At 37.7% G+C, this 27,811-nt stretch overlaps 1 protein-coding gene across 1 annotated transcript; it reads left to right on the top strand.

Annotated features, from left to right (window-relative positions):
• The first annotated feature begins 105 nt into the window (after positions 1 to 105).
• On the top strand, positions 106 to 26,733 carry LOC135640568 (protease Do-like 7). Its single transcript, XM_065155136.1, has 24 exons — positions 106 to 559; positions 644 to 714; positions 1,896 to 2,030; positions 3,433 to 3,491; positions 4,681 to 4,717; positions 7,715 to 7,840; positions 8,699 to 8,788; positions 10,146 to 10,211; positions 10,420 to 10,476; positions 10,567 to 10,632; positions 12,602 to 12,709; positions 12,918 to 12,998; positions 14,471 to 14,520; positions 15,341 to 15,506; positions 15,758 to 16,267; positions 19,306 to 19,488; positions 19,555 to 19,657; positions 21,490 to 21,660; positions 21,760 to 21,839; positions 21,924 to 22,151; positions 24,864 to 25,079; positions 25,149 to 25,306; positions 26,140 to 26,251; positions 26,330 to 26,733. The coding sequence occupies exons 1-24, from the start codon at positions 271 to 273 to the stop codon at positions 26,531 to 26,533; spliced, it is 3,366 nt and encodes a 1,121-aa protein (XP_065011208.1). The 5' UTR covers positions 106 to 270; the 3' UTR covers positions 26,534 to 26,733.
• Positions 26,734 to 27,811: the final 1,078 nt, after the last annotated feature.

Raw genomic sequence — 27,811 nt, 5'->3', positions numbered from 1 at the left:
TAAGGAGTGGTCACAGGCATCTCAAACGTACCTCCCGGTGACTTCACTCACGGGAAGACGCCTCGTACAATTTATTTGGTCGACCCCTCCTGTCAATCTTCGACCCTCTTCTTGTTCTTCCATTCTTCCTCTCCGGCCGACGCCTTCGGTTCTCCATCCCCCATCCCCCCCTTCATTTTGGACCCCTCCCCCTCGCCTCTATTTGGGAACCCTAACCCTAACACTGACCTTAAATCTAAGGGTTGGATCCGATCGCTTGTTCTTGGATCGATGGGAGAGGGCGACGCGCTGGAGAGGTTGGGACCGGAGGCGATGGATACCTCGTGCGTGAAGGGAGATCTCGGGATGGAGATCGACGCGCAGCCGTGTCGGGAGGGCGCCGCGACGGCGGAGGACTGGCGGCGGGCCCTCGCCAAGGTGGTGCCCGCGGTGGTGGTGCTGCGGACCACTGCTGCGCGCGGCTTCGACACGGAGACCGCCGGGGCCAGCTATGCCACCGGGTTCGTCGTCGACAAGGGCCGGGGCATCATCTTGACCAACCGCCATGTGGTCAAGCCGGGTACCTTTTCGATCTTGACCTTCGCCGTTACGATCAAGATTGATGCTCCCTTCTTATCCATGCGATTGTTTTATGCTGGTGCAGGCCCCGTCGTTGCGGAGGCGATGTTTGTCAACCGAGAGGAGATTCCGGTCTATCCGATATACAGGGATCCTGTAAGTTCTTGTCTTTCTGATTCTTGGCTGCGTTTCATCAACTTCTTGATCGGTAACTGTTTCGAGAGATGAATTTTCTTGGTGGTGTTTGGCATCAGTTACCTTTCCGGCATTGCGATTGTTCTTTCGATGTCATTTTTCTCGGGTCATTTCTCTTGAATTCTAATATCCTGTGAGTTTTCTTGGATATTCTGTACCCCGTACGTTTTCAGTTTTGCAGTAACTTCTTGATCGTTAACTATTCAACCGATGAATTTTCTTGGAGGTCTTCGACATTGGTTACCTTTTCACCATTGAGATAGTTCTTTCAATATCATTTTTCTCGGATCACTTTTTTGAATTCAAGCTCACGATTCCGGTCTATCCAGTAGAGATAAGGATCCTGTAAGTTTTCAGTTTTTTGATTCTTGGCTGCAGTTTCAGTAACTTCGTGATTAGCAACTATTCGAGCGATGAATTTTCTTGGAGGTCTTTGACATCGGTTACGTTTTCTTGTCATTGTTCTTTGGATATAATTTTTTTTTGGGTTATTTTTCTTGAAATCTAATATTAAGGATCCTGTGGAAATATTTCAAAACACTAATTTGGTCTATAACTAATGAGGTCTATGCACTTGTTGATGCCACAGATTGTTATCTCAATAAACTGAGCCTCTCAGTGGATAGCTTCGTGTCTTCGTCTTATTTTCTTGGGAGGGCCTTGTTAATAATGCAAATATGTACTATTCAGGCATATGTTTGTATTGCTAGGCATGAAAGCTTATAATTAACCAGGTTCTGATAGAATTTTTGCCAGTGATCAACAAGCAATGACACTCGTGTTATGATGGAGAGATCTATTCTCTTTCCTACCCCACTTACCATTTATCTTATGACATCTGTTAAGTTGAATGGATTCGGATTGAGAATTTGGACACTTGAAGAATGGGAATATGAAGCAAGAAATCCATCTGCTTGATCTGTTCTTGAATTTTAGAACACAAGCATATCTATGACATTTAACATAGATGTTTAGTACATCGGATAATTTATGTCAAGCAAGCATTTGATATTTTATGTCTTCCACCTTAACTTAGTAGTGGGTTCTACAGATTCTCAATTTGGTGAAAATCTGAATGCTGTTCATGTTGCTTTAGGAAAATTGGTTGCTGTCTTACACATTTCCTGTCTTTTTATGATTAGATACATGATTTTGGCTTCTTCCGCTATGACCCTGAAGCAATCAAGTTTTTGATCTACGAGGAGATTCCCCTTACACCTGAAGCTGCTTGTGTTGGTTTGGAGATACGAGTTGTAGGAAACGATAGTGGTGAAAAGGTACGTATCATAGTTATGATTGTTTAATGGACCTTGTTAATTTTTCATTCTTAGTAAATCAAAGAATTGTTATTGCATGTGGTTTAGAATTGTGTGGTTAATACCTGGCAGGAAACAGGGTGAGGTTCTTAAAATGTCTTTAATTAAGGAGTTGCTATGAATCTTTTTCTATATGTACTATTCTGGTGGAGGAGGGATTATGTTTATATGTGTGACTAGTGCAAAAGATTATAATGACAATAAGTATTACATATACATACATGTCGCTTTTGAGAATTCACATAATTTTATATGTCAAATAACTGAATAGCTGAGAAATAAAGATTTGTCAATGCGAAGCTTGGTTCTTGGCAAGGATTGAAATATTGTACCGTATCGGAGTTTCGACATTCACTCAGTACGGTACGATACTGTATACTGAGCAATATACCGTTCGGTATAGGTATATATAATAATAATAATAAATAAAATAAAATAAAATAAAATAAAAATAAAAATTTGGCGATTTCGTCGAAGCAACGTCGCCTATATAAGTGTATATATATATATATATATATATATATATATATATATATAAGTAAAAAAATGTTATAAATATATTTATATATAAAAAGATTTTTTATATATAAATATTTTTATAAAAGGCGACGTCGCCTTCTATTATATATATATATATATATATATATATATATATATATATATATATATACACACATACCGCCTGGTAACGAGCGGTCCGCTGTGCCAACACCTTGTTGATGTGGCATGGTTCTGTGGTGTGCCAATTAATGCCCCCTTGATGGTTGGCACAAGCAAAATATTGGCTGCTATTTGTCGGCACTGCTGGCATGGATCGACATGCTTAACGCTAATACATTTTTGGCATGGTATGTTTCAATTCGTGCCAACATATGTCAGTCAAAACGGTAATCTTCGATCATGTTGATAATGCTATTGTTACCCATTTAAATTTATGAATGCGATATTCACCATCTCGTTTACCAACATTTATCTTTTTAGATAATCCATCTTCTGGTAATGCTCATGTATATGTGATTTTACTCTTACAAGTATGAATTTACACTTGCATGCAACTAGAACAAAGAATGCTTATATACTTCACATGCTCGCTAGACATGAATAAATGATAACCTGCAGCACACAAGTACCAGTCGATATCCACACAACCACACATACATGTGCCATACAAGCACCTAACCCACAACACGCTTACATATTAATGCATGCACCATATGCACATAAGAGCCTTTCAATTTATGCATGGAAGTCCATACCTTCATTTATATGTGCAGTAAATTTTTTTGACTCCAGGATGCACCATAAACTGATGAACAAGTGTAGTTCAAGAGTTTCCTTATGCTGTGGTTCTATAAACTTGCAGGTCTCCATTTTAGCAGGAACTGTAGCGCGTCTTGATAGAGATGCTCCTCACTATAAAAAGTATGTGCTGTCATCTTTATCTGTCTCATAATATATGCGTCATTTGTATATCTTGCTATGATGTATGATAGTAAACACCATTGAGAACTTTTCTGTACTTATAACTTATAAGAATTAAGAAGAGTTAACGTACTAATTCCTTACAATTTAACTACATTCGTATATCAGATTTTGTCATGAAACACCAACCATCACCCCCTCTTCCCTCATTTTTAATCTTTGCCTCCACCTTTTTCCATTTATCTTGTCTTTTGCTGCCCCAGTCTTGAGGGTGCGCTGCCTCCCCTCATTCCTCTTCCCATTGCTTATAACTTCAGAGTATCTTCTTTTCACATCAGTAACGAGCGACTGTTCAACATCATCCATGGCTTCGTACTCGTCTTTCTCAGATTGATTGATTGTTTTTGTTTCATTGATGTTTATTTTTCCTTCTCTCTTTTTGTTGGTAATTTTGTTTCACAAAATCAGTTATCAATTAATTAGTGTTTGTTGGGTATTAGCTAAGAAAATGAGGCTTCAGTTATCTTTTGCATTCTGGTCTATGGCTCTGAATTTGTTACTTCATTCTCTGGCTGTGTCCGTTGGCTGAATTGCAATCCTTGTTTACTTGACTATCCTTTATTGGAGTTCCAGGTTGTTCCCCTTGATTGGATAAGGACTAAGTTTGTGATTCGGGTAATCCAAATCCTGACTGACCTGATGATCTGGTCTGTAGCCAAACCGGAGGTGGATCCCATCTGATCTGCTCGTAGTTCTAATTGCAACAATTATTTTCTTCAGCATTCTACACTTGTCTGACACTTGTTCAATTCAACGAAGTGGAAAAACATCTCAAACTCATCTTCTATTTCATTAAACTGCCATTTTAGATACTTATGTTGATCTTCAAGTTTGGCTCAGATGTACAGTAGTTTGCGTTTGTAATGAATTGATGTGTTATATTTACATAATTAGTACTCCAGTGATGTTTACCATGATCTTCTGTATCTAGCACATGAACTGTGAAAGGAAGCATTCATGTTAATCCAGTGATGTATACCATGATTGACACTGTTTTTGGATCATGTATGTCACACTAATGTTTTGTTGCTGCATTATCATTATGTCGGTTACATCATGGTTTCTGAGTCTCTCATCAGTGTCCACTATTTCCTAGTTAAGTGATGTTATTTTTGCATTCTCAATACAGGGATGGATACAATGACTTCAATACATTCTACATGCAGGTATGTATGATTGATAGATGTTCACAGAAGCTGCACATTTAAAACTGAATTCTAGTTTTCCATTTATTTCAATCAGTTTTAACCATTTGCTGCTAGTTAATCACTTACATATTTCGTTGTAACATGAATACCTGTTTATTGTGACTTTTTATAGCGAATTAACCTCTGTCAAAGGCTGTAAGAGAATTTCATGGGAATAATCTCATATAGTGGTGTGAGTTTTGTCAGTTGTTTTTAATCATCAGTATGTTAATCTCAAATTAGATATGTTATAGGAAATGGAAATCCAAAGAAAAACAAATGTCATCACACTGAACCATTTACAACGGCGCCTAGTTATCCACTCCAAAATAGTTTCTCCATAAATTGTTCTTTGTTGTATATATAAGATATTAAAGCTTACCTGCTATATGTTCAATGGTGTTAAGTTTAGTAAATTTCTGCTTCGACTTTTGATAGTGGTTGAATCTGCCCATGATTACTTGGTGAAAAGTCAAAATGAAAGTTAAAGGTTTTTAAAGTTAACTTGATATCTCATTCAATGTCAATAGCAAAAGTGCAAGAAAGAAAGGATCTGGTGATTGACTCTCATGAATGCTGCCAAGCACCACTGAATTCTAACTAGCATTGAATGCAAGAGATGACCCTCTTTGAGATGGTTTTTTTCCCATCATTTGGGTCTTAAATAAGTGATTCCATGTCATACCTTAAGAATGGTGATTTAGAATAATGACCATACTTTAGGTTTTCGAGAGTTCTTTCCTCCTTTTGCTTTCAATTGGTAGGAGTTGTTTAAGCCTATAGGTATGCCATGCATGAACCTTGGATGTGGCAAATATTTTTATCTCCATGACAATTGTTATGACTAGGAGTCTAGGACCACCTATTTGTTAATGCATCCTTTAGAACATATTTGGATGAATGTTCTATTGATTGTTTCAATGTGATTATACACTATTTGAGGTTAAATGACTTTATGCGGTTAGATGGTTTGCATGCTATACTTATCTATAAAGATTCTCGGTTGAAATGCATGCTAGCACTCCGACATATTCTTGGTTGCGATGATTTGCTAGTTACTTGTGTTTGGTTATCCTTGTTTTGAATAGCGCATGTTTTTATGAATTCAAAATGGTTGAAATATTAAACATCTTTTCCCTTGTCCATCTTTACCCTACTCCTATTTGGTTTTTTCCTCTTTTCCTTCTTTGCGCTGCCAACAGATCTCTCTGATCCATAGTGCTTTACGTGTGTTATTTTGTGTTCACCTCTTGCTCATAATATCACCTGATGTCTTTTATATCTAGATGTGAATAAGTTGTCTTGTTAATTTGCCTTCCTATATAGATTCTATTTTTCAGATTGGAATTCTAGTTTGTAGAAGCTTAAACGAGTATACTTGATGGCCTCTGGATGCCAGATTTCCCAGAAGCAAGGCCTAAAATTCATTGGCACGTGGGGTTTCAGTTGGCTGTCAAAATGATTGTGCCGTGCTAGTGGTATGCTGCTAGAACAAAAAAAAAAGGAAAAATATTAATACTAAATATTACAATATATTGCTCAAATTGGTGTTGAGTTGTTGTAAACCTACAGAGATAAAAAAATTGATCTGTTGTAAACCTACAGAGATAAAAAAAATTGATCATGTTGCTTAAATTAACCCCAAATTCTCACCCATAACAAGGGAAAAAATACATGAGGATAGGTGTCATATATCGTGCTAATTCAATTCTTTATCACTTTATCATTGAAGAGCTGTGCCTTGTTGCTGGGCATTATGGAAATAAATTGTGTTGAAGAATGTGAGGAGCATCCTTGGAAGATAGGGTTTTGAGACTTGAGATTGATTGAAAAGGTGGTTCTAAGATTGTTTTTTAGTTTAGGCTTATCCCTCTGAAGATATCAGTTTGGAGCCCAACTTGGAGATGGTTGGTTTGAAGTGTGATTTGTGGCCATGAAGTTGTTGTTAACCCCCTAGGCGTCTTATTTTAGTTGTTAAAGATTTACCTTTTTTTTTGTGATTAGGTTACTTCAACTACTACTAAGCAAGGTAGGCGATACCGAATGATACCGTCCGTACCGGTCTGATAGCATACGGGTATACGGACCGTCCGCTACTGGGCGGAACGAAAAATAATAATAAAATAATATATATATATATATATAAACTCGGCGACGTCGCCCCGCTTGGGGAAGGAAAAGGCGACGTCGCATTATATATATATATATATATATATATATAACAAGGTATGCAATACTGTACCATACCAGTGTTTCGAGGTTAGCTCGGTATGGTATGGTACCGGTGTACCGAGCGGTATACCAGGGCATACCGAACGGTACACCAGGGTTTATCGAGCGATTTCCTCCTACTATAGCATTGTAGCACTGCTACTGCGTATCACTGTAGCACGATCCGTCCGGTAGTGGGCGGTCCGCGTATCGGTATGCCTTCGGATCGGTACGTACCGCCCGTACTGGGCGGTATCATTCGAAATTGCATACCATGATATATAATATATATATATATATACAGTTTCGTACCGTACCGAGCGAACGTCGAAACTCCGGTACGGTACGAAATTGCAGACCTTGCTACTAAGACACCTTAAGTACACCATCCTGACTAGAATAGCCCTAAAGATTCTCTGAGAAATGCAAGTCACAAAAGTGCTATTCTAAATTAACCTAATCAACATGTTGGCTTTATATGGTGTAACTTATGACATTCAGTTTATTAGAAATTTCAAATCAATTACTCAGTAAAAATTCATGGTAGCATCATGATATTGCCTTGTGAGTAAGAATTTCAAATTATTTTCTTAGAAGTTTCTAGTGAGAGTGTATTCAGAGAATCAGAATACAGTCAGCATTGTCATGTTTTTTCTTTCTTATTTAGCATCTCTGTGAAATTTAAACTTGTTATTATGAGTATTTGCACCTTTTTTTGTTCTTTTTGTTCATAACATTTCACTCATGTTTTACTTTCTTGTGCAGGCTGCATCTGGAACAAAAGGTGGCTCAAGTGGCTCTCCAGTCATAGATTGCCAAGGAAGAGCTGTTGCCTTAAATGCTGGGAGCAAATCGTCTAGTGCTTCTGCATTTTTTCTTCCACTAGAGCGAGTTGGTTTTTTTGGCTATATTATCATATCAAATGTTTTAAATTATGTCGGATTTCTTAGTCTTAAGACTCTTAACATAATGCTCCTATAAATTTTCTGAGTGTTAAATAAAAGCACTAATCTGCTACTTTGAATTTCTTGTTAAAAGATATGGAAGTCCAATTATGCACTGCTCAAGGTTCAGGATCTCGGTAGTCAAGAAGGCTTCTATTATTAACATAGCATCAGCCAGTTGAAGTTAGTGAAAGTTACTAACCAAAGCAATTTTTGGCATAGAAGAATTTACATGAACAAAAATGATGAGTGGCTAGTAAAAAGATATTGCTTTAGCTTCTTAAGCTCTTGAACTTGAGCAGCCTATAAATTTCCCTTGGAAATTTAATGAATGAAGTGGAAAAGCTAAACAGTTGCTCCAGAAGGATATAAGTTAAGCCAAAAGGCTGATGGAGCACAAGCCACAATGCTAGCATAAGACAAGTAATTTCATGCACATAATGCTGTCAAGCTTGGCATCTTTTGATTATATGGATATTAGGTTTGTTGAAGGATAATTTGAATGATCAGATCAATTGGCATCCTTAGAATCTTCAGATCCTCTTCAAGCTATTTGTGGACCTAATAAAGTTACCTTTTGTATTTTCTAGATGTTAATAATGCTACCTTTTGTTGTAGGTTATTGTAATGCACTGTCAGCACTATTACATGTTGATGTGTGACCATTGGTTTGATTTCATGACTTGATGTACTTGTTTTGTATTTTAGCACCATAAATTGTGAATAAGTGCTTGCTTTCTTTTAAGATTTGTGCTTCTGGCTCATTAAGTGTTTTGTAACTTTTTTATCTTGTAATTTCTTACAGGTTGTAAGAGCGTTAACATTAATTCAAAAGAGTTGGAGTACGTTTGGAAGCAAGCCTGATGCTGTTACAATTCCTCGTGGAACACTTCAGGTTTGTTTTTTGGGTAAACATATCTGCTACTCTTGTTCTGTGCATTTTATGAGGTTGCTGGGCTTTTTAGTAATGTATTGTTGCTGTTGTTGCCTTGTACATATTCTTTGTTGATCTTTCTTAATTCTATTGCCTTGTCCACGGCCTTCTTGTTTCCCAACCAAATATTGTAATGATGTCTCTAGACTCTCTCTCGTCCTCTTAGAAATTGCTGACCAGCTAACACCTAGTTATTTGCTTCCCATATATATGGTGTCTGCTATAAGGACTTTTGTTTGTTTAGTTTTGAGCTTTATCGAGGAATCATTACCCTTGACATTCACCATCATTTTAATTCGACATCTGGACTTCTGTATGAGCATTAAATTTATTGTCAGATCTTGACTTGAGACATTATTTTTATCTAGGATTTTAGTGTAATAGATGTTGAGATCTTATGGGCTTGTTTGCCGTTGTTGTTCCTTGTGGTTCAGATAAAATATCATTATATGTTTGGTAGAACTTAGAAGTGCATTCATCACTGACATGTTTTAAGTCAACCAAGTTGATCAAATCATTGTGTGAATAATCTGTTCCCCAGCCTTTTATGATGCAAAACTTTTGAAAGGTAAAATGTTTGTATGAGAGCTATTTGCACAATACTTACTACTGATGTTAAGAACTTTCACAATTCATTTATTTTGTTCAAGTTTCATGCATATGGTCTGTCAGTGGTTTGGGTGGATTGACCATCGACAAATGTACCCGACCTGATTTTGATGTAGTAGTAAAATCAATGATGAGACAGAAAAATTGTAATTACATTTACACCTGAGACCACTCCTGTCTTGCTTTAAAAATTTGTCAGAATATAACCTGATGCGAACCATTATTTTGTTGAGAAAAAGACCCATTTTTTTGCCGTGGTAAAATCGGTTAGGCTTGCTGTAGTATGGAATACTGATATTTTGCTTATTTGAAAATGCGGGGTCAGAAAATGGTCTATCACAAAAGTAAGACGAAAGGAACTAGTTAGGGTGATCTTTTCTAATTTTCTTTTGTGTGCTCTGATATTTGTTTTTAAGAAGGGCAGAGTATGCAACTGCATCGGCCAAGGTATTGCTATGTTTCTGCAGAGTTGAAGATTTCAGATGATGTTCCAGAATATAGGCCACTATTATAGATATGTGATTAATTGCAAAATTATATTACCATGACATTAGTCCATGTTATGCCTGAGGTTTAATGTACTTGCCTCAATCTTCTTCTTGGTCAATCTGATTGATAAGCTGCTAAGTATAACATGAAAACAGAAATGATTTTGTTTGTTTAGATCGTCTTTTCTTAAAGTTCTTATGATTTACGTTTGATTTTTTAGGTAACATTTGTTCATAAGGGATTTGATGAAACTCGGAGACTTGGCCTTCAAAACGAAACAGAGAAGGTATGTTGCTATTCATTAGATGTTTAGTGCATTCGGAAATTAAGTTACTTATCTCTTTGCTGATATATATGTATATATACACTTGCATTCAAAGTTTCCTTAATATTTGACTTTCGGTTTCCTATTATGCATCCAACTCTTTTTACACTGTTGATTAATACTTGATATGCTTACCATAACTTTCTCTCTTTTTTTGGCTAACAATCAGATGGTGAGGCTCGTTTGTCATACCGGAGAGACAGGGATGTTAGTTGTAGACTCTGTGGTGAGTTTCTGTTAATTCTACCAAGAACTTTTATAGCTTTCATGTAATCATGTGATGGTGTTCTATGTTCTGATTGATTAATTGTTACAGGTGCCTGGTGGTCCTGCTCATAAATATCTGGAACCTGGTGATGTGCTTGTTCGTGTCAATGGAGACGTAAGTAGGAGCATCTTTCTCTTAATTATCCTATCAACTAATTTTTGTTGTCATTTAACCATTTCATCTTTTTTGTTGCTTTCTGACTTCTCAACTCATTGTTTTCTGAAGTAAAGCTTATCTATGACCATCATATGCATAACTATGAACTCTTGTCATAGTCAAGTTGATGCATGTATTATTGTCTGCCATCAAAGAATTTGTTTCTGTTCTCAACTCTTTTGTGTTAATGCTATTTGATATTAGATTTGTTATGTTATGCAACTTAGCATATGATAAAATATCTCAACTCTTTGTCGCGCTGAGGAGACGCGACGTTGCCTTATATATATATATATATATATATATATATATATATATATATATATATATATATATATATATATATATATATATCCTTCTCCGGGCGACGTCGTCGAGGTGATGCGACGTTGCCTATATATATATATATATATATACCGTCCGGTAATGGGCGGTCCATGTACCGGTCAGCTGACGGACCGGTACGTACCGCCCATACCGGGCGATATTATTCAAAACTGCATACCTTGGTTATTACTTTACTAAATCATAGTAACTCTGGGTCCTGTGATATGTATAAGTATTGATCTTATATCATGATGTAGCATAAAGCTTGGATGGGGATATGAAATGTGCCTTCATGATAAATAGCCATTGCAGTTACAGCTCTTAAAATAAGATAGACACCTGCACATTCAGCACATAAAGGTGATGTAGATAATATATTTGAGAAGCATGATTACATTACTAAGTGTGATAGTAGTATTGTTATAATGTTATTTACTCTCAGTCAAGGTCCCACCACTACTAGTAATTTCATGTTTCTCTCAGTCCCAAACTGGACTTGTTGGTTGATTGGTTTGAAATCCAAATCAGTTGGCCTTAAACCATGTGGCCTAAGATGCTTAAGCATACATTAGTAATAGTAAGCCTAGATAGCCTTACCATCATGCCCATTTTTTACTCTTTGATGTGATACTAACTGGGATGTTACAATCTCTCCTGCTTAAAGGCTTGGTAGCCCTGAATAATTTATTAGTAGGTGACTTGTCAGGCTCATGTCATAGTGATGGCTCTGTAATCTACAGGGAGTCCTTACCTTATTAGTGCACATCCCTTGTGCTAGTTCCACTGGCACAAAACTTGGATATAATGAACATTTTTCCACATGACTCAAAATGCTTAAACCCATGCCCATCTAGCTTTATATACGCTATCTTCTCACTTCCTATGTGGGACTGGTATGGGGTCACACTAGCTAACATACAATAACTATTAGTGAAGAATGCACAACTGTTTCTGTTTATATTTCTGAGTAGTGAACTTAGTATCTAATGTGAAACATCCATTATGATCCTCAAGAGTGTTAGTCCAATGTGGTGTACCAGAATTTGTTTAGGTGCCTAGACATTATCCTGACCATAAAACATTCACAGCAAGCCTCCTCCACTAGCCAATCCTATCTTAAGGAAGACTGTTGAATCAGTTAGTGGCTCATTCCCAGGCCTTACATGAACAAGGTTCTTATTAGGGTTTCCTAATTAGTGGGAGAAGATACATATACCGGTGGCAGAATATCTTCTAGCCTTGTTGGAAAATATATAGATTTGACTGCACATTCTGAAGGAGACTCCCATTTGTTTATATTCAGTTTTACTATGTTCGCTGCAACCATTTGGTCTGCAATGATGGAAAAGAGCAAATAAAGGGCAACCAGAGCTCTGTTGTTACTGGAAATCCCCAGGAGCATAGTCACTATCTGTAGTTATCATAGAGGATGCTCTTACCTATTTGAGTCTGTTATATTGTTTCAGGATGCGAAGATCACTTTATTTTAAAGTAGTCAATGGAAACATATCTTCCCATTTGTCATATCCTTTTCGTTTTAGTTACATAAATCTGCTAACTGTTTATTATTTGTGATTTAATGGATGATATTTAACTTCAGGTTGTTACTCAATTTCTTAAAATGGAGACCTTACTTGATGACAGTGTAAACAAAGATATAGATTTGCTTATTGAAAGAGGTGGAACTTCTTTGACCGTTAAGTTGAATGTAAGTTTCCTATGTGGCAAATTCTCTTTTTCACCATTTGAAATATGTGGTATTCATATAGTAAAATGCTTTCTTGATGATCCTATGAACCGCATTTGATACATGTGGTGTTTATATATTCCTCAGTTTGCTTTGACAAGTTCACATTTATTTGTTAATGCTTCATGTTCAGGATTTGCATTTGCACTGCTGATTTTTAATTCTTCAGGTTCAGGATTTGCATTCCATAACGCCAAATTATTTTCTTGAAGTGAGTGGTGCAGTGATCCATCCTCTTTCATATCAGCAGGTAAGGAATTACTTCAATGGAACTCGAGTAACTACTCCATGCTATTTTCAATCTACATTCAACCAGGTGGCACTTATAATCTCAATGAGCAATCAGTTCAATGTCAGTGAGCAGTCATTTGACTGTTTGGAAGCAATCCTAGATTCGACAGATAATTCTAGCTGATTTAGGCTTATTCCTATGATCCTTGAGAATCTAAAAATCCAAGTCAACTTGTTGGTTCTAGTTTGGTCTGGAATGAAACCCCTCAGCCAATTCCCTTATCAATCCTAATTTTTCAAACCTTATTAAATAGGTTGTTGAATCCATCTAACATGCTCTACAATTGATACTTATCGTGTAGGTTAGTCAAGAAGAATATTGCCAGAGGTAGTATCCATCCAATAGATGAGATCAGAGATGCTAATGTATATGTGAACAAGATTTCAAATACCATTCAGACTGGTACGTATAGACCGATATTTACCAGACCGACTAAGGACAAGTATCGGATCATTTGGTCCAATTTTAGATGGTATTCATATTTTATTATATTTTTATTGATACTGGTCTGTACGAGTCCGTATTCCATTTGGCATATTGATATATTAGTTCGATGAGCTGTTAAAACTGGTATAGGACCGAAAGTCTAAACCATTTTTAGGACATGAGACTAACATAATGTTGGCATTTGAAGAAGGATTGTTGACCCACCAAAAATAGAGAGACATAGATGGATACCACTTTGGTAAATGTTGTCCAGTTATAGGGTTAAGATGGGGTACAAGAAAAAATAGTTGGCATTCTTTTGCCTTTGTACTAAAAGTTTGTCGGGTTTGTTTGAATTCTCTTGCTTTCATACATGTCCCTGCTTATCTCTCTGTTAACTTATTTTGTGAATCCTAAATTCATGACCTAGTTGCACTTAAAGGGTCTTAATCAGTGGATCGTAAATTAGTGACCTAGCAGCACTTAGATTGTGAATGTTAAGTTTGTTGAGCCCATATAAGTCGAACTGTTAACACAGATTTTAAATTGATTGATTTTGTTTGACAGCAACTGTATACATGAGCATGTTGATGCTGTAGTGGTACCAAGTGGCTTGCTGTATACTGATTTCTTTAATGACAACCTTTGACATGGCCAACTGAGTTAAGATAATGGTGACATTTAATTGCGCTCATAAATAGAGCAGCAGAAAATGAGAAGCCTTATGGGGTTAAAAGTGACTTGCTTGCTTGAACTGCCCAAGTTTCAAGGGGCATATATTAAAAAGGAAACTACCTTGGATAATTTTTTTTAATGTTTTAACATCAGAAATCTATCTTTAGTTCACTTATTAGTTTGGATATATAAGTATCTTTTTTTTACTTTTAATTGTTCGAAACCACAATCCTTAGCAACCTATGTTTTATCATGAGGCTTTCTTAGGCTTTGGTTATGACCATAAGTTTGTTATGTATTCCAAGTATGCTTATCCATTTCTTTAACAGGCTCGAAATTTTCGCTTCAAATGTGGCCTTGTATATGTTGCAGATACAGGGTAAGCTTTTGTTTTGAGAAACAAGCTCAATCTTTGTACTAAGTTCTATTGTTTTATTGTAATTTATCCATTATACATGTAAGTTGTGTCAATTTATCTTAATATGATCCTATTTTGATTGCATAGTCTCTTAATGTGGCATGTAGCTTGATTAGTGTCCTTGGAAATTAAGACTTGTTGTTTGTGGTGGTAGTGGTAAAAGAAAGATTGGCAAGACCATGATCGAAATAAAGGCTTGCTGTTTGTGGTGATAGTGGTAAAAGAAAGATTGGCAAAACCACCATCTAGTTTTGCTGAATTATCTGAATTTGGTTGTAAAATCATATGTTTTTTGAACAAGAATGGTTGGACTGGTGGGCTTAGTTGAATCCAGATGTAAATCAGTAGGATCAGCGTGATTGATCTAATCTGGTCTATTGGTTAGGAACTAGGTGGTCTGCTGTCATACATTTGTAATAAGTAGTGCTATACATTTATTGGTTATAATTAGTAGGATGCTCTTGGTGGATTGGTTGTGATATATATTGTTTTTGTTGTTTTCATTTTGTATTACCAAACTTCTGGTTAATTACTCACATGTTGGTGGCTATATGGTCAAGTACACCTTCCTAGGAGGCTAGGACACTATCTAATTAATTATGCTTTGTTTACTTTCTCTCACTAGTGAAATTTTCTTAACATGTCTTTTCTCTGATGATATATGATATCTATCCTATTAGTTCTGTGTGCCAAACAGTGTCTGCTTATAAGATTGGCTACTTAAGCTGTTGTCAAATACTCTTTTCCGTAATGCAAAGTCTGGTTGGACTACATTTTGCAGGTATATGCTATCTCGTGCAGGTGTTCCACGCCATGCCATCATCAAGAAGCTTGCTGGAGAAGAGACATCTCAAATAGGTGACTTTATATCAGTTCTGTCCAAACTATCTAGAGGTGCCCGTGTGCCTTTAGAATATGTGAGCTATGTGGATCGCCATCGGAACAAGGTTCTGCTCATTCTTTTATGTGTTGTTATTTAGCAAGTGGAATCCTTGAGATTTCCATGTGTACTATATCTCATTAGTCATTAACCCTTTTAATTGCAACTTCCTAATGACTATCAAGGTCTTCATTCATTAGTAATGTGCAGCCTTTTCAGGCTTTTACGACTGAAAGCCTTTAAAGCCAATATTTACGTCATGAAATGATGCTCACAAACTCTACTCTTTTATAATGGATTTATTAATTTGGCCTGCAGTCAGTTCTTGTCACAATTGATCGTCATGAATGGTATGCTCCTCCTCAAATATATGAACGCAATGATAGCACAGGCTTATGGATGGCTAGGCCAGCAGCACCAGTTGGTTCTCTTTTATTATCTTCAGCTGTTAATTGTGATAAAATAAGCACAACCTCCACTATGGTAGCACCAATGGTTGGGTCAGAACAATTGGAAGATAATCATCATGACAGCAATGAAAACCGAGCTGATGGATGTAACAGAATGCAGACTGACGATGAGAACATTGTTGATGATTCGATCTCTGGTGAAGGTTTGATAATTGAGAAGAAACGGCGACGAGTGGAGGAAGAGTCAATAGCGGAAGGGAGAGTATTCTCTAATGGAGCTTTGAATGAACTTAAAGATCAGGCTTTTGAGCATCAACACAACTTGGGAAATACTGAGGTTTTACATGATCAGGAAGCAGTCAGGATCAATGCATCACTTGCAGAACAGGTTATCGAGCCCACTCTTGTAATGTTTGAGGTAGGCAAACAAGTGATTTATTTTTCGATATTGTTATATCAATGGGAAAATCTAAATGTTTCTCGATGCAACTTTTCTGTTTTCGATGATTGATCGACCTCTCTTATGTATCTATTAATTCAGTGCTTTTTTGAATGTTTGATTTAAAATTTGGAGGCTTAGGCTACAAATTCTTATATGGATTTCTATTTGTTAATACCAGATTGGCTTTTGTTTGTTTATTTTCATCTTTTGTTTACTTTCTGTGGTATGCTTGCTTCAAATTACTGGTTTCTTACTGAATGCAGTATATTATGCTTGTTTATGTTAAGTTGGAGCACTTCAATCAGCAGCCATTAGCTTTTTATTTTAAAATTTCTTAAGGCCAGGGTTTTTTATGTCGTCTGGTACAGTTCTGCACAAGTGGCATTTGCTGCTTCGATAGGTCACCTCCTCGGTATTTATGCTGGAGTTTATCTGTACACAGACTGGGTCAACTGGGTGGTACACCCGGTATCCCATTTATACAGGACAATACAGGGTCTGTATCGCATGGAATGCTTGGTCCAAAGTTGGTATCACCCAGTACAAGGCTGGTGCTCTCTGGTACATTGCAGTGCAGGCTTTGTACCGGACAATTTTTTTTTTAAAGATTTTTTTCAAACTTGGTATGTGTTGACATACGCACACTGACACACCCTCTAGTATGGACCTGTCGGACTGGTACATACCGGTCACTACCATAGTGCTATGTGTTGGTACATCGGTATGTATCGGTGTTTCATAGAGGAAGAAAAAGAGGGAGAAGAGGAATGGGTAGCGGAGAAATAGAGGAAGGAGAGAGAAGAAGGAAGAAGGGAGGCAATGGAGCAGGAGGAAGATGGAAGAAAGGGAAGCAACGGAGGAAGAAGAGGAAGAAGATGACAGAGCGATGGAGGATGAGGAAGAAGATAGAGTGGAGGCGGAGAAAGAAGGGGAAGCAGTGGAAGAGGAGGAAGGAAGAAAACAGAGCTATGGAGGAAGAAGGAAGAAGATGGAGCGGTCTAGGAAAAGGAAGAAGAGGAGAGGAAGAGGGAAGAGGACGAAGCTGTGGAGGAGAAGGTAGAGGACGAGAAGAGTGTGTACTAAAGAGATAAATGTTAGTGAATGTGTGGGCGACATCCTGTGGTGACAGCGTACGAGTGCTAACATCTTGCGGCGCCAATGAATGAGCGGGTGACGTCCCACGACGGCAGCGAACAGGTGGGTGACGTTCCCCGGTGGCAGCAAACTAGTGGGCGACGTCCTGCAACGACAGCACATGGGCGGGCCACGTCCTGTGATGGCAATGATGACATCGGCAACAGCAGCGTCGGGTAGCAAGCCCTAATTGGGTGACCTCACACTTATTTTAGGGTTTGTATGTTTTTATAAAACATTTGGATCGAACCGCCCAAAATGGGAATGGTTTGTGTACCTTTCCATGCCTAGACTGGTGAGTGCCTCCTGTTTTGTACCGTTTCAGGTGGTACGATAATTCTTGGCTAAGATAGAAACTTATAATGGATTTCTCTAATTGCTGGTCTAAGATATGGATTCCTCACATTGTGTTGCTTTGACCCATAGGTCATGAATAATTTTGGTGCTTCTATGGTTTTTGTACATTCATATGGGTTGACTAATAATTAGTGCACATTTCAAGTCTAATAATTATTTAACCAAATTTTTGTTAAAAACTGGTGATACATTGACAAATAATGAAGTACCATTCATATGGGGTAGAAGATAGGGAAAAAAAAACTAAGTTGAAGTCTCCTTGGAAGATCATAAACTTATGGGAGATAGAACTTGGAAGTTTGCTTGGTAGGTAGAAAGTATTGGTTGCAACTTGAGCTAATAAAACAGAGTTGTTATCTTGTTGGTTTGTTATATTTGGTTAGGTTGCAAATGACTAAGTTTCCTTTTCACTGCAAAACGTGACTGTTTAATGTTTTGCATTGTGTTAGGCAAGTTATTTGTTGGCATTTTAAATTTGTTTATATCATTTCAGAAATATTGATGCGGTGCAATCATAGTGCAAGGTAGGAAGAAATATGTGGTAGGGACTCGGGAAGATGGAATTTTAACAGTTGGTGAAATTTAATAATTTCGGGAAGAGGATTGCCATGGTCATCCATCCGTAGAGAATTTCGAATTAACCATTTTTTTAACATAATACATCATAAAAGATGCCTATATATTCTCGCAAACGAAATTCACTAGAAGAGGCTGATTTTTTTCGCTTTCGGAGCATAATCTTCAATGTTCTATCATGGCTGATTTGATTTTCTGTTGTTGTATCCATCCTATTTAAAATCATGTTCTTAAGGGATAATGTTGAATCATTTTGTACCATAGTTTGCATTCCTGACATCTTACCTTCAATTAAAATTTAATTAGAAATCCTTGACTGACCAAAACAAATCTGTTGATTATTCTAATTATTCTTACGAAATACTAAGAAAGTTGAGGACAAACCTTTTGAAAAATATAAAAAAAGATTAATGAGTTAGGTATCTGTGATTGTAACCATGCTATACTGTTATGATGCAATATAGAAAAGAATAGGCAAGGTAAAGTTAGGGAAGAATATAGGAGGTAGAAGGCCATAGTAGGGATAGAAGTTTGATGGGTTTTATGAGCAAAGATGGTATGCATGCCTTCAAGTTTTATAAGGAACTCAATAGTTTCATATAAGTTTAATAACTCACTGCTTCATAGAAGCCTCCTATGTATACTGGTAAAAGAAATTCTTCAGGAGAACAGAGAAAAAGATGCAATCAAGCTATAAAGAAACTGGAAGTTTCATATAAATTTAATAACCTGATACTTCATCAAGTCTCATAGTTATACCATGAGTTATCCATTTCAACGAGGTTCTCTTCTTACGTAGTCTGGAGTCTGTACTGTTAGACACTTACAGAATCAACTGAAACTGGATTAGTTATGTGTGATCGACAATGACCTATCATGATTAGCAAACTGCTTTTACATAAAGCATGCTTAATCCTCTGACATTCTGTATGTTGTCCACACTGCAGGTTCATGTACCACCATCATGCATGATTGATGGTGTGCACTCTCAACATTTTTTTGGGACAGGAGTTATTGTACATCATTCAGATACCTTGGGTTTAGCTGCTGTTGATAAGAACACTGTTGCTGTATCTGTGTCTGATGTAATGCTGTCATTTGCTGCATATCCTATGGAAATTCCTGGAGAGGTAAGGTTCATTAATTTTTAAACTATGATCAGTGTAATGCTGTTGTACTTATGCAACCATCCTCAGGTTGTTTTCTTGCACCCTGTTCACAATTATGCTCTTGTTGCTTATAATCCTTCTGCTCTGGGGATGGGTGCTTCCTGTGTTCGTGCCGCTGAACTTCTTCCTGGTTAGTTTACTTATCTAGACACAGACTTCTCTGCTGGCTGATCATTCTGCAATTGTTCTTGTCACAATTATTCTTAGTCATTATTTCTGTTGCCTCTTCAGACTTTCATTTCTTGTGAGAATTATTACACTGTTACATTTTGCATGTGACTCTGTTGAAGTCATAACATTATGCTTGAGTTGATGAAATATTTTACTCAATCATGATCCTAGCTTTCCTCTGTTATGTCATCTTGCTTTTGTAAGGAAATAATTGGTCTTTTACTTTAAAAGTGAATCGCAGTATGGAATGATAATTATTTTGTTATAGTTTCATCATTGATACTCTCAATGAACTTGTGCTTTAGGCTGCTCTATGCTTTTAATCAACTTTGGCAAGAAAAGAGTGCAACTTCAGCTGCAATAGATGGGTTATGAGAATTTTCTTTCGCTTCTAGATAGACACGGAAGAGCAATGTTTGTAGTTCTTCCTATTTCAGTGCTTGCACAGTGGCCATGCTGGTGGAACAGCTAGGCATGGTTGGGCATTCTTGGCTAGGACTGAACACTCTTAACTAATGACAATTTGATGTTCATAGCATTTAACTCCGATTTGCTTAATGATTGATTTTACAGAATTCATACAGAGGACACCTGTGAAAATATGTTATGACTTGTAGGGTAGTGATGCAAATACTTTTGACGCATGCATATGTGAATAAGTTTACGATCTGTATATTAAAAGTGGATCATTAAGGAACCTATATTTTAGATCATTTTAATCTGATGACTACCTGCTTTGAATATAGCATTATGTTACAATGATTGAAAAAGGCGCTCGGGCCTCGCCTCGCCTCGCCCGAGCGCTTCAAACAGGCGTCGCCTGGGCGCTCGCCCGAGCCTAGGCGCTGGGCGCTTCGGGCGAGCGCCTGGGTAAACCAAGTGATCGAACCAGGATTTTAGGTCTGGTTCGGTCCTGGTTCGGTTGTTAGTTGGTTCAATCGAACCAACTAAACCGATATAACACTTACCCAACCCTAACCCGCTGCCGATCTCGCTGCTCGTCGCTCCTGCTCCCGCTGCCGCTGCTCGCCGCTGTCGCTGCTCGTGCCTCCCGTGAGCCCTCCCGCTGCTCGCGCCTCCCGCGAGCCCTCCCGCTGCTCACGACTCCCGCGAGCCCTCCCGCTGCTCGCGCCTCCCGCTCCCTTTCTCTTTCCCTTTCCCGCTGCCGCTGCCGCTGCCATTGTGATTTTATATCTTAGATTTTCTTAATTTAATAGCATATTTTTATTTAAAATTTTAAATAATTATATTTATTAATTATATTATATATTTTTATATTTTAGCGCCTCGTTTTGTTCGGGCGAGCGCCTAGCGCCTCGGGCGTTTTTGAACCTTGGCGCCTTTTAGCGCCTAGCGCATTTTAAATCACTGTTATGTTAAGTAGCAGAAGAAAACATTGTTTTTTACCTAGTGGCAAAGTCTTCAAGTACTATATCTTCTTTCAAACATGAATTTGGAATGTTGTAAAGAGGAGGAAATGTTTGTTGCAACACCCAAGATATACTGACTGCAAGCAGCAAGATGTGAACTGGTTGTTTTAAAGGTTTGTGCATACCCAAAGAATAAACTATTAACTAGGCCATCTGTATTATCTTCCAAATTGAATACCATAATTTAACCTAGATAGAGAGACATAGAGTTATATTTGTCCATACTGTTTTTTATTTTATTGATCTTAGTTGTATTAGATGATCAGCTCATATATTTTTATGTTGATTAACTTGGTCAAAATCACTATATTTTTTATCTACAAGTTAACTCATGGTTTATGCTTTCTGATCCCCTATCCAGAGCCTGCATTACGCCGAGGAGATTCGGTATATCTTGTGGGATTAAGTAGGAGTTTACAAGCAACATCAAGGAAATCTATTGTTACCAATCCTTGTGCTGCTCTGAATATTGGATCAGCTGACTGCCCACGATATCGAGCAACTAATATGGAAGTCATTGAGCTTGATACTGGTATGGTTTCTATTGCATACCAGTTTTTTCAGATGTGTGGACCTTTGTTTTAAAGAAATACATTATTTTCCTTGTGTACTAAGTTTTTGTTAACTTTAGATTTTGGTAGTACTTTTTCTGGTGTGCTTACCGATGAACATGGAAGGGTTCAAGCACTTTGGGCAAGCTTTTCTACTCAGGTAACCACAATTTTTTGCACTACTATAAATTATCTATCATAAAACATGTTTATAAACAAGAATTTCCATGATTCCATGGTGCAGCTGAAGTATGGTTGTAGCTCTTTGGAAGATCATCAATTTGTTAGGGGCATACCGATCTATGCAATTAGTCAAGTTCTGGAGAAAATTATCTGCGGGTCACCAGGACCACTTCTTCTCATCAATGGCATAAAGAGACCAATGCCACGTGTTAGAATATTGGAAGTTGAGCTTTATCCAACCTTGCTTTCTAAGGCCAGAAATTTTGGACTGAGTGATCGTTGGGTACAGGTAACTAATATGTTCATTCTTAATTCTCATTGATTGTCTTTCTTCATTTAGAAGTTAGAATTTAAGTTCCACTGAAGCCAGTGGCTTATTTTTCTATTATGAAAGAAATTTTTAATCCTGTTGATCAATTTTTTATGAGTGATAATTGGAGGAACATTAAAGGATAGTCACAAGGTGCAGCCGTCTTTAAGAGGACATCTTTAACCTCCATAGCAAGAACCAAAGAGAGCTTTTTGACCAAAAAACAGAATTAATGCCTCAAAAATCTTGCATCACTTGTGAGGATAGACCCAAGTGATCCTGATGATAATGCCATGGACATAAGGGGTGTTAACGAACTTCTCTAGCTGTGGTCGAGGTGTCAGCATGGCTCGGTTCGATCATCGGTGTTCAGGATCGTCCCTGCAATGAGGCCTTCGTCGGGTCGAGTTGAGTTCAAGGTTGGCTCCGCATGCGATCCTTCTGTCGACACGCGGTCCACTTCGTCGTCACTAGGCTCCTGCACACAGGCTTACGTCGGGAGGGGAGGGGTTTCCTGACTTAGCCCCTTCGAAGGTTAAGTCAACACTATGTAGTTAGAGGAGTTGAGCTTTTTGGAAAAATCCACCCCTTACCGATCAGGGAGGGTTGGCTTTTATACCTGCGAGGATGAGTTGGTTGTATACGGTCAATTAACTACGGTCGGCTCCTCGGGCGGCCGGCTTAAGCTTCTGTGTGAGCGCCGACCAACTTGCACGGATCGGCGCCGCCCCGAGCTTTTCGGAGCGGTTGTACTGCATGATATTGTTTCGTGCGGAAGGGGTGGCTGGCCGCCTGAGTATGAGGCATACTCGTGTGTTGCACGCCACATTAGACTTAAGGTTCCATGTCCGTGCCATCGTGTCTGCTTTACTGTGTCCACGTGGACGATACCGAAATGTGCCCTATCAAGGGGGATTATGGCACTCACATTCAATCTCACTTATTGTAGGCTATGTTTTTTGTATGATAAAGTCATTACAAATTACCAAAGTTGTGTGGTTCTTGACTTCGACTCTGATAAAACAAAGCATTGTGTAGATCAGCATTTTAATATCGGGTGGACTGATACACACCAGTCAGTACTTACTGGACAGCCTTGAAACAAGTACAAAGACCATCCCCTACTGCCTGGTTACTGGATCCAAAGAGAGACGTTGCAACACTTGTTGGACCTTTTTATCCTCCTTTTCCCCTCTCTTCTCTTTCATTCCTCTTTCACTCCCTCTCTCAATCCCGCTTGAAGTTTGCCCAAAATCTCTTACAAACTCACTTGAATCCTCTCCCAAATTTAATTAAGATTACTCAAAGGTAAGCTTAATTTCTACAAATTCAAGCCTCAATCCATGATCCGAATTGGGTTTTGTCCAAAATAGGCAAATCCAATAATTTTTTATTTGATTATCTGATTCGAGTTTTCACTTCTCATTTTGTTGCAACAATTTTAGGAATGGATTTCATGAACATAGGATAGATTTTAGGTGTTATCCTTGATGTATTTAAGTTAGATCCATGAGGATGAAACCTTGATCCTTTTGGGTCTAGCTAACATTGTGGATCTCTACACCTGCGTGGATCAAGGTTTGACCTCATGGATGTAGTCTATATCTTCTTGGATGAGGCTTTGATTTTCATGGATTTAGGTCAGATCCATGCAAATCTAGCTTGTATCTTTAAATACAGTTTGTAATCCTTGTTAAAAACATGTTTCAGTTCATTATTTGTTGTTTTATAATTAAAAGTCACTTATATTTAATGATTTTTTTGGCTCTAATCAGGTAGAATTCATTGAAAAAGACTCTTATGTATTGGACCAAACTAGTCCAAACAGGGACCAGTATTGGTCTGCTATTGGTATTTGATACCTTGTTGTAGATCATTTAGACTTGTGCATCTTTGTGAATTTCTGGAACAACTAAGAGATGAAACATTGTTGGTGGTAGCAGTAGTGCAGTGAGCATAATGATATTTATAATCTCAAATCCACCCAAACGGTAACCTCTGGCCATTCCTTTCTGGGCATTGGAGTTACACAGTTTTAGACTGGATTGGATGATTATAAAGTTTAAGAATTTCTCTACACCTAGTTTTAGTAAGATACCAATTTGAGCCACGAGATCCCTTTTGTTTGTCTTATTGATTAAAGCATGTTCAACTAGTTTCTGTTGAAGTGATCCATGGGTTGAAGGTCTCAGACAGAATTGTAGTTAGCTGATGTGAAATATATTTGTCAGATATCAGACCACCTTATGATCTTCTATATGGATTGATTGATATCAATATACTTGTCATATTGATGATCTAGATCTAAGTTTGTCACTTGTTAGTTTTGTACCAAAAGGCATCTTCTTTGTATGATTATTGATTTTATAACTGTTGAGCATGCTTTTTTGTTGTTGGAACTCAGCTTGAGTTTCTGAAACTGGCCCTGTTCTTTAGTTTGGTAGCAACAACGAATCAAATTTCAGTTGTACCAGTTGGTACTAAGCTCGGTGTTTACCGGGACAACTGAAGACTAGTATTGGATCGTATAGGTTAGTACTGCTTGGTATGTATTTTTTATTATTTTTCTGTTATACCATCCACTCTTAGAACTGTACTGGTTACAAAAACTGGTATTGGATTGGGATTTAATAAGTATAAATCATATTGTTCTATATGTCCCTCTCTACTGATCAAGAGGTTTATTCGCAGGCTCTTGCCAAAAAGGATCCAATTAGAAGACAAGTCTTGCGTGTTAAGGGTTGTTTAGCTGGATCAAAAGCTGAGGGTCTATTAGAACAAGGGGACATGGTTCTGGCAATCGATAGAGAACCAATCACATGCTTTCTTGACATAGAGAATGCTTGCAGGGAACTAGACAAATGTGAAGCCAATGATGGAGAATTAAAAATGACTATTTTACGCCAGGTAAACTGAATAATGTGCTTTGGAAGAAAATATTAAGATTGCTTTAGACTTAGCTTCTTGTCAATACAGGGTCAAGAAAGAGAGATTGTTGTTGGAACTGATATAAGGGATGGTAATGGAACAACTCGCATGGTGAACTGGTGTGGATGCATAATTCAGGATCCGCATTCAGCAGTTCGCGCACTTGGGTTTCTTCCTGAAGAAGGACATGGGGTTTATGTGGCAAGGTGAGAAACCAGTCCCTTTCTTAAATCACTTGCTCCTTGTTTCCAGTTTTCTATTTGTTACACAGAGTACAGTCAATAACATGTCTGATAGTAGGCTTAATAGGATGGTATTAGGTCATACGTACTTAAATTTACATCTCATCGTTCAAGATATGCTGCTTACAATGGAGAAATGAATTTTATAGTTGTGCTTTTCTTGTGCTTTAGGATGCATGTTTAACATTGGTTCAATTCCATGCGTCTTATTGACCTTCTATGATCATCCGGTTTGTAACGCTTTTGAAATTTTCAAGCTTTTATAAACCTTTGATGAAAGATAAGATGGTAAGGGTATATTTGTCTACATGAAGCATTAATTAACTAAATATTTATATTCTACGTGGGAAATGTTCTCATAGAAGGTTCTTTGTGACATTCTATGATATTTATATTCTATTTATGATATGATGGTTGTTCTTTTGCAATCTGGGAGACTCGGGTTCGAGTCACGGAAATAATTTTTTTAAAATATTTAAATATAAGATTATGTACATTGACTCTCCCTAAACCTGCATTGGTGGGAGTTTCGTGCATTAGGTATACCCTTTTATGTGGGAAATGTTTTGGATCTCACGAGAGATGGATTACACATACCTCATTACACTGGAGCCATCTAAGTTGATGGACTCCCTCCCTCAGCAGGATTACATTGTTGGTAGAGTTATTGGGGGTACTGAAGCAGCAGAAATTCTATATGAATCTTTGTTTCTGGACAAACATTCATATTCTTGTTATTTGGAGGTTATCAGCTCTCATATCTGTCATAAGCATTACATTACCATTTGTGAATGCAGATGGTGCCATGGCAGTCCAGTACATAGATATGGTCTTTATGCTCTGCAATGGATAGTAGAAGTAAATGGGAAACTTACACCAGATCTTGGAACTTTTCTGGAGGTTGTAAAGGTATGTCTTATGTTGTGCACACACGGTAGTGTTATTAAATTCAAGATCTTATAAGATTCTTCTCTCTTAAAATTATAGGGACTGGAGCATGGAGAGTTCGTGAGAGTGAAAACCGTTCACTTGAATGGAAAGCCGCACGTGCTGACGCTGAAGCAGGACCTTCACTACTGGCCTACTTGGGAACTTAAATTTGATCCAGAGACTGCCACGTGGCGTCGGAGAGTGATCAAGGCCTTGAGTTGCAGCATAGCATCAGGAAACAACACATCATGTAAGTTGTGAGACGGTTCACGCCAGAGCCACTAGGAAGTCTTATCCTTCGATCACCAAGGGATGAGGTTGGTGATTATGCAACTACAATAGGTTATTAATTAAGATGGTCCAGTGAGCTAAAAATTTGTTGTAAATCACCTCATTATTCTAAATTGGAGTATATGTTCCATAATTTTCAATTGAATAAGAGGCTCACATCTTATTGATGAGTTAAGCGAGTGTAATATTTATGCCAGCCATCAGGTTCAAATTCCCTGGTTGACGTTTAAAATTTCTTGTCAGGCCTCAAATTGATCGTTTAGATACTGGGTTTTTGACTTGTTTGATGCGTTGTGTTAATAATGCAATGATCAACCCACGAAGTCTTAGACCGAGGAGAGAAGTGATTGCGGGAATTGGTACGTGTACCTGCAGTGTTCCTTTTTTCCTTCTTTGTGCATGCCAAGCTTATTGCCAGGATCTGACGTTTTGGGAATATCGATTTGGAGTGATGAAGGGCATTAAAGTAATTGTATTTTCTTTCTTCTCTACGATGATCGGATGGTACACTGAATCCTCTACTGGACGTGCATCATTGGTACATGCAAGTCATAATAATTATTTATGCTTGGGATGGCTGCACATCCCTTGAAGTCAACTATGATACCGTGTTGGATGTGAGCTTAATTACAATGTCTTCAGCCTTGTACCTTGACCTTGGTGATTCCATCAGTGAGTTGACCTTATACCCCAGGCATATTTTAGAGAGAGCAATGGCCAATTGAGGAGATTAACTGACCCTTCAACTGTCCACCTCAGTCATAATTCCACTGTCACCTGACTCATGGACCAAGTCTTGCTTGCTTCAGAAGGGGGCACTGACCTTTGAGCATGGCCAACCATTGTTTGGCTTCTCTCATTCACTGATGAAATGGTTGCGGAAGTGACATAAATGAAAGCTATATAAACTTTTTTCCTTCAATTCGTCTTCTTCTTTTTGTCATCATTCACTATTTGTTCCTGACTTTGATCACATACAATATAAGAGAACTCCTCTCCAAAAGCAACTTCTTCGATTGGAGGAAGGAAAACCCGCATGTATATGCTAATTAATTGATTTCAATCGAAAATAATAGTTAGATGAGTTTATTGTCATTATTTTGAATTTAAGTATCTTGGACTATTATTCTATTATGACATTGCAAGTTAATGGGCTTAGGTTCACTTTCCATGTTAAGATAATCTTGATAAGAAAAATCTTACATTTAAAATTTAAGTTTAGATAAAGATAAGAGTTGTAGAGGATTG

This window comes from Musa acuminata, chromosome BXJ3-6 (genome assembly GCF_036884655.1).
Source record: "Musa acuminata AAA Group cultivar baxijiao chromosome BXJ3-6, Cavendish_Baxijiao_AAA, whole genome shotgun sequence".
Taxonomy (NCBI): domain Eukaryota; kingdom Viridiplantae; phylum Streptophyta; class Magnoliopsida; order Zingiberales; family Musaceae; genus Musa; species Musa acuminata.
The sequence above is the reverse complement of the archived record's forward strand: the minus strand, read 5'-3'. Positions and strand labels throughout refer to the sequence as shown.